The following is a 14,689-nucleotide window of genomic DNA, read 5'->3' on the forward strand; positions in this document are numbered from 1 at the left end:
AAAGAAAAAAGAAAATATCACAATGGACACTACTGAAATACAGATGATAACGAGAAGGTATTTTTAAAATTCATATTCTAAAAAGACAGAAAATCTTGGACACTGGCAAATTTCTAGAGACATACAACCTACTCAAATTGAATTAAGAGGACACAGGAAACTTAAACAGATCAATTTCAAACAATAAAACTGAAGATGCCCTCAATCTTACCAACCAAGAAAAGCCCAGGACCAGACAAAATTCTCAGGGGCATTCTACCAACCTTCAATTCATGATATAGAAAAGAAAGGAACACTTTAAAACACATTCTATGAAGCTAATATCACCCTGATACCAAAAGCAGACAAAGACACATCAAGGAAAAAAACTTCAGACCAATATCATACCCCTCATGAACATACATGCACAAATTTTAAATAAAATACAGACAAATCACATACAAAAACATATTAAAAAGATAAAGACAAGAATAACATTATTTTAATAGATCAGAAAAAGCATCTGACAAAATATAGTACAACTTAATTTTCAAAACACTAGAAAAACTAAGGATAGTAGGAATATAGATCTACATGTAACAGCTAACTATGACAATCCAAGGCCAACATCATTCTAAAGGAGAAAAATGCAAAGCATTCCCTCTACAAACTGGAACAAGACAGGTATGCCCTCTTTTACCATTTCTATTCAACACAGTTCTGGAAATTTTAGAAAGATCAATTAGACAAAAGAAAGAATTTAAAGGGATGCAAATAAGAAAAGAAGAACAACTATTCCTATTTGCTGATGACATGATTCTGCATTCAGAAAATCCAAAAACTCCACCAGAAAATTTCTTAAACTCATAAATTAATTAAGCAAAGTGGCAGGATATAAAATTAATACCCACAAATAAACTTCATTCCTATACGTCAGTGATAAATCCACTGAAAGAAAAAGAAAATTACCGCATTCACAATAGCTCAAAAAAATTAAAATATTTAGGAATCAATCTAAAGAGGTGAATGACCTCTACAATGAAAACTACAGAATACCAAATAAAGAATTTAAAGAAGACCTTAGAAGGTGGACAGATCTCCCATATTCTTGGATAGGAAGAATATTGTCAAAATGGCCATACTACCAAGTACTGCACAGATTCAATGCAATTCCTATTAAGGTTCTGATGACATTCTTCATAGAAATAGAAAAAGCAGTCATGAAATTCATTTGGAAAAATAAGAGGCTCAGAATAGCCAACACAATTGTCAGCATAAAAGTGAAGCTAGGAGGGACCACAGGACCAGACCTTAATTTAAACCAAAGCTACAGTAATAAAAAATGGCATAGTACTGGCACCATAGCAGCCATGAAGGCCAATGGTACAGAATAGAAGACACTGAGATGAACCCACACAATTACAGTTATTTCATACTAGACAAAGGTGCCATAAACAGACATTGGATAAAAGATAGTCTCTTCAACAAATGGTGGTGGGGAAACAAGAAATCCATATGTAATAAAATAAAATCAGACCCCTATCTCTCAACCTGTACAAAATCCAAATCAAAATGGATTAAGGACCTAGGCATTAGTTCAGAGACCCTGTACCTACTAGAAGAAAAAGTAGGCCCAAATCTCCATCATGTTGGCTTAAGAAATGAATTCCTCAACAAGACTCTGAAAGCACAAGAATTAAAATCAAAAATCAATAAATGGGATTTTATCAAACTAAAAAGCTTCTTCACAGCAAAGGAAACAATAAAGAACATGAAAAGAGAGTCTACAGAATGGGAGAATATCTTTGCCACCTGCACCTCAGAGAGAGCATTAATCTCCAAGATATATAAAGAACTCAAAAAACTTAATCCAAAAAACGAAAACAAAAATAAACAAGCAAAAAACAAATAACCACCTCACAGAAAAAGAAATGCGAATAGGCAACAAATATATGAAAAAATGTTCAAAATCAATAGCAATTAGAGAAATGCAAACTAAAAGTGAACAGAGATTTCATCTTATTCCAGTAAGAATGGCAATTATCAAGAATACAAGTATAAATGTTGGTGAGAATGTGGGGTAAAAAGGCACACTCTGACATTGCTGGTGGGACTGCAAATTTGTGCAACCAGTATGAAAAGCAGTATGAAGTTTCCTCAGAAAACATGGAGTGGAACCACCATTTGACATAGTTATCCCACTCCTCAACATACACCCAAACAACTTAAAATCAGCATACCATAGTAATGTGGCCACAACAATGTTCACAGCAGTTCAATTCACAATAGCTAAGCTATGGAACCAACCTAGATGCCCTTCAATAAGTGAAAGGATAAAGAAAATGTGGTATATATACATAAAGGAATATTTTCAGCCATAAAGAAGAATGAAATTATAATATTTGCCAGAAAATGAAGGAAACTGGAGACTCCCATGCTAAGGGAAATAAGCCAATCCCCCCAAATCAAAGGCTGAATGTTTTCTCTAATATGCAGATGCTGACTCAAAATAGGCTGTAGAGCAGCAGAGGGAGGATTGAAGGTTCAGAAGATTAGACAGAGGGGAATTTCAGGTATGGGAAAGACAGTAGAGTGAATCAGATATAACCTTCCTATGTTTGTATATGAATACACAACTTGTGTAACTTCACATAATATACAACCACAAGAATGGGAAGTTATACTCCATGCATGGTATGATATGTCAAAATATATTTGTTTGGCTCTCAAAACCATGGATATTTTCTAATATCATATATAACTAAAAAGAACAAATTAAAAAAATTAAAAATCTAATTAAGTGTTTAAAAACTGGAAAATATGTAAGATATTACGTGGCAGATATTATTCATTTATGGGCTATATTCCTAAGTCCCAGTGTATGAGAATGTGACAGTGTTAGGATATAGGGCCTTAAAGAGGTAATTTTTTTTTAACAATGATGTACTTTTAACTTTTATATTATTGGATTTTTTTTAATAGTGCATGTTTAATTTCTCTTGGTACATTTTCCCATGCTCACCTTCAGAGATACTGATTCAACAGGGAAAGTTGCTTCCAAGTTTCCTAAAGACTGTTAAATAAGCAGTTTGAGAAACCATGATGGAAATAATTGTTTCTAATATAATGAGGCTACTGACATTTTTGTCTTTTAAGAAGTCTCCAACTTTATTACACTACTATATTTTTATTATGTCCTTTTATTTTATAATAGTTTAATTATAATACAAATACAAATTTTATAAATATATTAATTAGCTTTGAATTATTTCTAAGAATTGTAATAGCATGGTCAGCCATTTTAGTACTTTGCCATACTTGAATAAATGACCTAAATAAGCATTGTAAAGTGTGTATTTATGAAGTAAGTTCCATAAACCATTTTGTAAATAAGGCAAACAAAATATCTACAAATAAGAAAATAAGGCTTTTCTTTAATTTAAAAATTCTAACTCTTAACTTCAATACAATTTGTTTGGCTCTCATAACTATGGATATTTTCAAAATTTAAAGTACAAAGTTGTTATAAATATCAACTTTCGTATATAATGTATACCTATTTTACCAAACATTTTAAAATTTCTGGCTTCAGAAAAATACCAATGTTTTCCCAATTAACTTCTGAAAATATACGTAACACCCTAAAATTCAGACATCAAGGCATCTATTTCTTTAAACTTATTAGTTATATTCTCAATACATTCTCCAGCTCTTAATTTCATTCCATCAATTACAAGATAGTCCTCTTCATGTTGATTTTGAAATGGGCTGCCTGCAGGAGCTTCAGGGATGCCTTTAGATAACTGTGAAAACAACCATATAAATCATCAGAACTATATCACATTTACTTGATTACTTGAACAAAATATAAAGTAGTGGTAACTCCTCAAGTCACAGCAGTGTATAAAGTTTTCTTTATTGGAGGTCAAATAATGATTCTTATATACAGTATAATGTATAGTAAATGTGTTTCTGTAGAAGTAAATTATTATTTAGGTTCTGTCTCTATTTCTCAACATTATCCATTTTTACTTTTAATTTTATGATTTGGAAAAAAATCATTTTATTTTGTCTAAGTTTTCTATATTAGCTTATTTTAAAAATCACTATAGAGAATACAGATTAAAACTGTTTTAGACAAATTTTCTGCCACTATCTTCTCATAAGCTATGTGTACTCTAGTTTAGTGTGGAAGACTTGTGAAAACAATTTATTTGTGCACATGCACATACACATATGAAGTCCATAACTTCAATGCTCATTAAGGATATGGCTAATTTCTCCTTCAATTCAAAGTTGAAAAAAGCACAAGTAGTTCATAAGAGTATTTTAAAATTTAAAAATGTACCATTTATTCCAAATTATTATGTAGTAAATGATCTTATTTGTATATGGATTATCCAATTTGTGAATTATTCTAATAGATATATAAAAACCTGCAGTTAATTTCTTCCCATTGCTTACCAAGTCAGGGCATGTCAACCAGTGTTAATATTAGCTAAAGAAAAACATAATTAGGAAGGTGACTCTACTGAGGAAAATAATCTCATAAAGCATTTCAATGACAAATAGAAAAGTGTTTTGATTATCCATGTGTGTATGCTTTTTTCCACATTGTGACTCTCATCTGTTGGTGTAAATGCTTGAGAGTAATCAAATTGAAATCTCACAGGTGAAATAAATGATGAAAATATCATTAAAGTTACAACTTTGAAAATAGCTCATATAATATCTTCTAAGAGAATCAACAGGCTCAGGACTTTAAAATTATCAGGTGGCTCTTCTTGGCATTTTTAGCTTGAGAGTCTACTTTCTTCTTAAAACCAAAATAAAATCCTGTTTTAAGTGAAATTCCCTTTGGAAGGCATATTAATTCTTTGTAATAACCAAAAAGAAAAAAAATGAAATCCTAGTAGTGATCATTTCTTTAATTTTACACTGGAACCTGTTTCAGTTTTGATATTCAGATTCATTGCTATTCTCATTTAAAAGTGAACAAGGCCCTAAATATTCTGAACCTGGCATGAATGTCAGACTTAGGAAGCTCAGTGTGCACAGTGGCTTTAAACTAGTCAGCAGGAGGCACTCACCTGCCTGCCAGCAAGTTAAAATAATTAATTTTTATAATTCCTAAATGCCTTTTGAAAGAGTAAAATAATACAAGAATCTAAAACAAAAAGTAAGCTCCTACCTAGTGATGAATTAAAACTATGTATTTTACCTTAAGAAATAAAATCAGAAGTAATTTTCTGTTCTATCAAGTTACTAGTTATAATGCCAAAATAGAAGCCATTTCTATGACTGTAAAAGCTCCAGGACATCACTATAAAAATTGACCAAGCTGTATTTTTGAAAATACAAGCTGCCTAGAATGGACAAACACACACACACACACACACACACAAAAAAATAAAAACCTACACAAAACCATAAGGTATTCAAACAAGGCATATAACTGCTAAAAAAGAATAATTTGTATATTAATTATATGTATATAAAATGCATGTCACCAATCTATAGATATTTTTCCACAAAGAGTAAGATCCATCTATAGAAGACAATAGTTTTTTTTAATGAAAGGAACCCTTCATTGGAAAAATGGCATTTATAACCTATGCAGATTCAGGCAAAAGTTGCCATTGCTGGTGCTGATTAAGAAAACTTACCATGATTTACAACTCAGTAGGAGTTGATACTAATTTTCTTCTTTTAATACATTTATCTTATTAACAAATCCTATAAATTTTGTAAATTTCTAACTCAGTAAAGGAGGTGCTAAAGATTCATCCTTACACATATTGACAATCTAAATGAAATCATGCAACTGAATAGTCTGCCGAAGTATGTAAATCATTTAGAAATGGTCCTAAATCCAACTTTTTCTGCATCTGAAAACAATAAGATTTCAGAGTAGGTAGTTGCTCAAAGCAAGAATGTGGGAATATAAAAGTGATGTAAGAAAATTTTAGGGGTGGGGATGTGGCTCAAGTGGTAGCGTGCTCGCCTGGCATGCGTGCAGCCTGGGTTCGATCCTCAGCACCACATACAAACAAAGATGTTGTGTCTGCCAAAAACTAAAAAATAAATATTAAAAAAATTCTCTCTTTCAAAAAAAAAAGAAAATTTTAGCATTTATGCTCTTTAGACACTGCTATTACCAATTCTCATCTATAATAGTTAACCCAAGGTATCTGATGTTATGTCAAGCACTTTTCCCAGTTTACCTTATTTAATCTCTAAAACAATCCTAAGGCAGGTGGCAAACAACTTTGCTAAATTTCAAGTCATTAATGATAAAACCAGGACCAGGAAACAGGCATTATATATCAGAGTGAGGCTCAATATGTTCTCTTAACTGCAGATACACCATATATCTGAAAGAATGAATGAACTTTAAGATACAAAACTCTGTACTGTCATTTTTCTTTCTTACTACTTAGGGTACAACTGTATGTGTGGTGGAAGTCTACCATATGGCTTTTTTTTTTCTCATTGCTATTTTGTATTAATAGCCTGGGTCTTATATCACAAGTCCTCATTTTAGTTGTAGGCATTAAGTAAAGTAAACACATGTGGCCTAAGCCCAACATAAGTGTCCAAAATGTAGGGGGTTATATACCTTTATATACCAAGATATAAAAGGTGAAACTTATTCCAGTGAAAGATTCTACTGCCACTGTTACTAATGAGGTTTTTCTGTTATAAAGGTAATCTTGATGCCGGATCTGGACAGGGCAGATTTCCCAGTAAGTTGCTACCCTTTTCTAGTGAGCTGCTGTTAGCCTGGCCCCTTCCAATTGAAAAAATCAGAAGCAGGGGAGAGGTCTTTCTGAGTGAACTACAGCTACAGCAAACCTCTTCCATCTTTCTTCATTACAACCACAAAGATCTCAAATTACAAGAACTTCTCTACTTAAACAGAGATATCTTTCCCAAAACTGATAGGTGTATTCTGATTTCTCAACAGGCAACTACTTTACAATTCACTTCATGATAACCAAGAGCTCAAATTTCAGATGTGAAATAGGCATTTTGTATAATCAAAATGTACAATCAGAAACAATTCTGCCATTTAAAAAACTTGAAGTTGCTATTTAGGCCCGATAATAACTTCAATACTACCTTTTCTCTTGCATTAATTTCTTCTCCACATTCTTCTTCAGACTCATCAGGTATTGCTGTGGGCTCTAGGGCTTGCTGTAGCATTTGCTCCAGCTCTTTTAGTAAAACTTCTGTCTCAGAAACAACTAAAGGAATATCATTAACATATCAAATATGCTGCACCTTAATTAATTTGATATAATTGATAATCTTAGCCACCAGGAAAAAAGAAATCTTCTAAATGGTACAAGATTTAAAAAACTAAATATTTCATGTAATTTGTACATATGATTTTGCTTGATCCAAATTATGGATTTTCAAACTTTTATAATTGTTCTTTGAAAAACACAGGCAATATTCTTGCTATGTATATACCACAAAATATCTCTGAAGTATAAAATGCTCACCCGAGTTGTGTTTTTTTTTTTTTTTTAATTAGGAAATCGGGGCACCAAACTAAATTACTTTTATTATAGAGAATAAGTAGCAAAATTTTTCTGTAAGAGACAGAGAACAAACATCTCAAACTTTTTGGTTAGACTGATCTCTATGACAACTACACAACTGTGTTGTAGGACAAACTGTAGACATGCACTAAGGAAATTAGAATGGCTATATTCCAATAAAATTTTATTAACAAAAACAGTTAGCAACTGGTTGCCAATCTATTTAAACTATTATTCAAAAGGAGAACCCTGTGTTTAAATAGCTAGGCTGAACATAGATTTGTCTGTTTTTAACCCAAATAGCAACATATCTTAATTTCCTAAATGATTTAATAAATAAAATAACTGCATTTACAAGAAGCACTTTTTTCATTATTGTGACATAAAAATTTAAGTAGGCAAAATTCAATTAGATTCTTCATTGATCTTGCTGAGATAAAACAATATCCTCACCAAAGATAAAGAAACCTAGTATAACTCTATAGAATCAAGTTCTGATTAACAATATGCATTTGAATTCTTGATTTAAACAATATAATCATTTGTTTTTGATATAGGATCTTATTGAAGCAAAGATCAAAAAAAGTAAGCCATGTGTGGCCTGCTGCCCTACACCACAGAGAGATGGAGAATCTGAGAAGCTCTTCCATAGACATATAATTTGGAGGGAAAGGCAATGAGTATGTGCCCCTTCTTCACTCTGATTATTAAAAGCTGACATATAACATATAACCTCTTCTTATTTTGGTAGGTCACCAAAAATCACACCAGGTACAGCAGCTGAAAGTTCATGGAACATGAAAATGTACCCAGGCAGGACATAATAAAGTTTCAAAAGTGCTAAAACAGTTATTAAAAATAGTGTTAAATGAAATTATGGAAAGTTATCAAATTGCAAGTTTCCAAAAAAAGAGAATGAACAGCAAATGTGAGAGGCAGAAGACAAAATAAATGCTCTCAGTTGTCATTATAGTACCGGAAAAACAATTTCAGTTTACACTTTTTGCACTATAGATTCTGTCTACAAAAGTGATTTTTCGGAGGCCAGACACAGTGGCACATGCCTGTAATCCCAGCGGCTCAGGAGCCTGAGTCAGGAGGATCGTGAGTTCAAAGCCAGTCTCAGCAAAAGTAAGGTGCTAAGCAACTCAGTGAGACCCTGTCTCTAAATAAAATATAAAATAGGGCTGGGGATGTGGCTCAATGGTTTAGTGCCCCTGAGTTCAATCCCCAGTACCAAAAAAAAAAAAAAGAAAAGATTTTTTTTTGGTCAATATTTACTGCTTATCCTAAGCACTTTATATTTATATTCAATCAACAAATATTTACTATGTACCTACTAGGGACCAGGAGCTCCACAGGTTTAGAATTCCTGACCATACTCTCTTCCCAGGTAATCTTTGGTTTTCTCAAGGGAAAGCTCACTTAGGGAAGCTTTCTTAATGTAGAATGATAAACTATTCCACACTATGGAATATATTCTCTTATTTAAAAAACAAAACAAACATAAATTGCAATTAAAATGTTAGTTGTATCCAAATAGAAGTGTTATGCAGCTATTGCTAAAGACTAAGAACAAAGTTAATAGAATGCTCCATTCTAGAACAGTGGAATTAAAAATTCAAAATGTATAAGAGTCAGTTGGAGAATATATTAAATAAAAAGGATACAATTCTATGTCTATTGAATTAGAATTTTCTAGAGAAATATATGTTTTTGTTGAAGCACTTTTAATGAAATCAACCCTCATATTTTGATAGATTTCTTATTAGTAACCTCTTACTTAACAGATAACTACTGTGGCTATCTTATCTTCACACCAATTTCCCAGTACTACTCACAAATGCTGTGTTTTCCTACTTTAGATTCTGAGTCTATGGAAACTGACACTGAAATTTAAAGAACTGTTGAGATGAATTTGAGCTATGCTGTAAAGGAAAAAATGGCAAACAAACATCTTTATATTTCTTACATTAGGCTAAAATACATCAATTTATGATAATTAATGTCATCGCCAAATGGCATTGCAATCTCTCTGTTTTCAGGTGATCTGGAAAAATACACTGCCTTTTGATCAGAGGGTAGACAAATAATAAAGGATTTCATAAATCAACCAGTGTTTATAACATTAACTCGACTGATGTCAAAATCTGTTTCCAGGGGAATGGGAGGCTTGCTTTACTAAACACTTATTCTTACATTGTACGCTAAAGTTCAAAACTAATTCTCGAAAAATAGCAGTTGCTGTAATCTACAAACTAGGTTATCAAAACTGGTCAATGATACCCTCCAAAAGGTAGAGACAAAATAAATGCCTTTGCTGATTGCATGACCAATCATCTCCTATCAATACTGATTATACTGTAGTTTCACTGACTTGCTTTTATTTGTTGTTGAGAGTAAAGTGGTAACATTATAGCTACTCTATCACTCAAAGAAAGAAGGAGTCGGGGGTTGGGTAGAGAGACCAAAGGAGATATCTCTAATTCTAAAGCTGACATCTGGCTTTTAAAAATCAGTGTGTGTAAAATAAATCCATTCTTGATAAGAAATAAATCACTGTCTCAAAAATCAGTCAGTATTTTAAAAACTTTCAAGGGTATACTTAGGGAGTTTTTTTTTTTAAAATCTCTATTTCTTTAATAAATGTTTACAGAAAATATCTTTCCTTATTTGTAAACTATGGGTTGAGTTACCCCAAAGTTTGTATTTTAAAAAAATTAATTTGCAGAGTTATTTCATTGTTTAAATTATGTAAGCACCTAATAAAGGCAGCAGGTGAGGAGTAGTATTTTGTTTTGAAGTAGCCACAATATTCATACACACACACACACACACACACACACACACACACACACACGAATGAATAAAATACAGACTGAGTTGGGTTTGATTCTCAGCACCACATAAAAATAAAATAAAGATATTGTGTCCACTGAAAATTTAAAAATAAATATTAAAAAATTCTCTCTCTCTCTCTCTCTCTCCCACATACACCCCCCTCTCTTTCTCTTAAAAAAAAAAAGAAGAAGAGATCACTATACAAACTGAAATAGGAAGTATGGTACAATTTGGGAAAGCGGGATCAGGGGAATAAGGGCCAACACCACTTTTGGCTTAGAAGTTAAAAATGTTAAACCAAGAGTTGGTATCATGAGTAGCAAAATAACCTTTTTCCTTGTCACTGTGTCTAAATCCTGAACTTAGGCCCCAAAGCCTTTCATGCTCTTTCTAGTTTATCCCGTAAGCCAAACCTTTCCTATATTAGCCATCCTCTTCCAAGATTATTTATATCAAGTGACTAATTAAACAATGTTAATAGGTTATTAGTTGGCTCTTAATAATATATTTACTCAAACTTTTAAAGATCTACCCATTCAAAATGAAAATTTGCCAATAGAAAAAAATGAAATAACAAACAACAATAAATAAAAAGCTAAAATAAATAATATCAAATAAAGAAAACATGAAAGGCAATAATGAAAAAAAAAATGCTCAGACCAACTATAATTGCTGCACCAAAACCTCCATGAATTTAGTTTTAAAATTTCTCATAATCATCAGGTGTGGTGAGATACACAATCTCAGCAGCTTAGGAGACTAAGGCAGTCAAATTCAAAGCTAGCCTCAGCATTTTGGCAAGGCCCTAAACAAATTTGCACAATAAAATATAAAATTGTCTCAAAATAAAATATAAAAAGGGCTGGGGATATTGCCCAGTGGTTAAGCACCCTGGGTTCAATCCCTGGTACTACTACTACTACTAATAATAAAAACAACAGGAATAATTCCTCATAATCTAAGCAACCAAGGAAATAGCTACACACTTTCATTTATTTATTTTACTAAGTTAGGTGTCTTTGGAAAAGTCATATGACCTATTAAGTGCCTTACTTTCCCAATCAATAAAATGGAAGGTAATGTAATATCCACTTTACCTAATATAAATCTTGCATGGATTAAATATACAAAAGTATATGAAATATTTAGAACAGTAAGGAGATACAGTAATTTTTATAGGTGCTGGTCATCATCATTGTTATTGCTAGAACCATATCTTCATGATAGATGGTTTTTCTTATTCCTAAAAACTGAAAAAAAATGAGTTATAGGGAATAATGAAAATGTAATAGGAAATTATATTGATGTTACCATAATTATTCCTGACAGGAATTGTCCCCAAAATGCAGACATGCTTCACTAATAGTATTTCTTAGATAAATCTATATAGACATGGGCATATAGTTTAAATTATTTAATGATCTCTCAGCTTTTTCTATAAATTTCCAAAAAGCAGATCTTATCTTCATTGGATAAGAGAGCTCTTGCTGCATCTCTTTTTCACAGATGAGGAAACTGATACCTGAAGAGATAAAGTAGCTGTACGTAATTAGCCCTTGTCCTAATCCCTAACTCGGGGCGGTGCAGAGAGAAAGAGAAAGAAGGAGAGAAGAAGAAAGAGAGGGAGAATGGAGAGAGGGAAAGAGAAACCGCCTGTGGAGCAGAAAGCTCACCTAGGAAGAGCAAATCTGGTGTAGGAAACAAATGGGAAACATTAACATCTGGTTATATAAGGAAATTGGTTTAAAGAAGTAGGGCAGTGATTCAAGAACAAAGCACAATTTTTTTTCTGTCATTTGATGCAGGACTGACACTATCTTAAACTTCAAAGAAATAAGAGATATCAGGTTTGAATTGAGGGAATCCACAGAAATTGGGTAGGAATTTTTTTAAAAAATGAGGAATTTTAAACTTGAAAAATATTTCACTTTTTTTCTGGGAGTCAGCTCTTAGAAAGAATACAGTACACCAGATATTCCTGCTCCCTATAGTTCATGATGGGATGAAGAAATAAAACACGGATTAGGTTAGTTGATTTAACAAATAACCATATAAAAATATGAGATTCCTGGAGGGGTTTCCCTCTACCTGGATAACTAGTGGGAAATATTCATCCATTATTTCTAGTCAATGGCTTCCTGGCTAGAAATGACTTCTGTAGTATCCTATAGTATGTGAGCTGGAGGGGAGAAGTATGCTGGTTTTGGAGCCCTCAGCCATAGTGCCTAGATCTCCAACTGGGAAATCAGCTCAGAGATAAGCAAACTTTTGCTTTTCTACAGGAATATATGAACTGATCATATGAGGCAAAGGGAGGAAAGAGCTAAGAAAAGTCATCTCAATTAGTGTGACGACAGCAGCAGGTTAAGTTGGAAAAGAAAAAACAGAATTTTGTGTGATTTAGAAGAGGAACAAAAGGATTTTAAAAATCCTCCTGCCCGTGTTATACTCTTTTAATGAGAAACAAGTGGCTTATTTAGCCAATTGAAATGCAAGGCCATAGGATATGGGGGTAGCTTTAAGGAGAGAGGGCCTATAGCATCTGTAACTCCTCTGGGTTTAATGGGCTTTGAACATGCCTGCCAAAGTTCCATCTTGTAAATAAGCATTTGCCTGCTTTTCAAGACTAATGAAAATGTAGGGAGAGTAAATGATACTTTCTTCCCGAATTTCATATTTACCCTACTGTGTTATAATACCAATGACAGTTAATTCAGTTGGAAGCCCCAGACATTTACTTTATTTCTTCTCTCCCTTTGGACTATTGTAAGTTTGGAATGGAGAAGTCTGGATTGGAATACAGTTGCTGGTATTTCCCTCCCACGACTGTTAGTGCTTTATTTTAAAAATTAAATACAGGACAAAGCCAGAAAAAATTAATTTAAAAAAACCAGAAACCTACAGACAACTGAGAAGCCCCTGTATATAAATCAATACTGAAAATGACCTATTAATGTTTCTCTCCTATAAATATACAACAGTTCTTTTTTTCTTTCAAAGGAAACAACTACATCTTGTAGAATTAGACATATGCAAAAGAACTAAAAGTAGAACAGGACTTCACATACCCATGCTTTCCTTTGATAAGGCATCATCTGAACAAACATTTTCAAAAGAGCATTTTAGAATAGCTTTCCTAGAAAAAGAATTGGACAGATTTAATTTCAAATGTTCAATTGTATACATGTAAATGACCATTCATGAGTATTCATTGATAACTGTAGATTATTAGTATTTATTTAACTAAGGTACTTTTTCTTGGTTGTGTTATATAGTAAGATACAATTATAAAAAGAGAGGACTAATATTGATTTAAGCTGTCATTAGGCACAATACACTGGTGATCTACTTAACAGTATACCCAGTTTTATTCATGTAATTCTCCTTTAAAAATCTATTAAGTACTTGCTCCTCTCATTATATGAAGAAACTGAGCTATCTGACAATAAAGGTAAATGGCTGAACATTATAGAACTAAATTCTGTTAAGACTGCAAATTCATGCTTTTTTCCATTATACTATGTTGATGATTTAAAGCAGAATTTTGTTCAAATCCATTTTCTCTAAACATAAGTTATTATAAAAGTCACTTCACTTCTATATGCCTCAAATTGTTCATATTTTAAATGAAGATAATTATGATACACTTTCTATTTACTTGATGGGATTACTGTGAAGTATTACTGGTATAAGGCAATGAAAGTCCATTTAAAAAAATTAGCTATCTTCTGGAAAGGTAAAAAGAAGAAGAGAAAGACTATTAGTGCCAGTTTTTATTTTTGAGTAGAATTCCTTTTAACAAACACAACACTGATTATATTCTTTAACAAATATGGCTGATTCAATGATAAATACTAAAATTTGTCATTAGTGGCTTATTAGTTTATTATGAAGCCCTGTTTCTGGTTTGTATTACCAATTTTAAGCTAGGATCCTTTTCATCTAGTTAGTAAAATAATATTAATCTTTAAAGTTCCAATTACAAAACTACATATTTATATGATTATGAAACTTTCTCCATATTTCTAAGATTACTACTAATAATCTTATAAATTCTTTTAGAAAACTTTAAACATAATGTTTCCCTAATAAAATGGAATCAAGAATTATGGGAAATGTCATATAATAATTAAAAAAAACATATGTACATATTTACATTTTATCATATTACCAGCTTACCTTTTTCTTTTTCTAAGTTTGGGCTTTTTCTTTTCAATATTAGTTTTGGAAACTTGCATCTATAAAACAACAAAAAAAAAGAACTGAGTTAGTTCATATGGAACTGGATGTACTCACTATAATAATGGGATCTACATGGTTCA

At 32.1% G+C, this 14,689-nt stretch overlaps 1 protein-coding gene across 5 annotated transcripts in view; it reads right to left on the reverse strand.

Moving 5' to 3' along the window:
- Positions 1-3,120: 3,120 nt before the first annotated feature.
- Zcwpw2 (zinc finger CW-type and PWWP domain containing 2) overlaps positions 3,121-14,689 on the reverse strand; it is a 130,984-nt gene continuing 119,415 nt past the window's right edge. For all 5 annotated transcript variants that reach the window (XM_078038255.1, XM_040289893.2, XM_040289894.2 and 2 more), the window contains 4 exons: positions 14,547-14,605; positions 13,436-13,503; positions 7,102-7,226; positions 3,121-3,782 (listed from right to left, as the gene is read on the reverse strand). In XM_078038255.1, coding sequence (XP_077894381.1) covers positions 3,621-3,782; positions 7,102-7,226; positions 13,436-13,503; positions 14,547-14,605 — 414 coding nt within the window. In that variant the 3' untranslated portion in view covers positions 3,121-3,620. The remainder of the gene's footprint in view (positions 3,783-7,101; positions 7,227-13,435; positions 13,504-14,546; positions 14,606-14,689) is intronic.

This window comes from Ictidomys tridecemlineatus, chromosome 2 (genome assembly GCF_052094955.1).
Source record: "Ictidomys tridecemlineatus isolate mIctTri1 chromosome 2, mIctTri1.hap1, whole genome shotgun sequence".
In the NCBI taxonomy this organism is placed as follows: Eukaryota; Metazoa; Chordata; class Mammalia; order Rodentia; family Sciuridae; genus Ictidomys; species Ictidomys tridecemlineatus.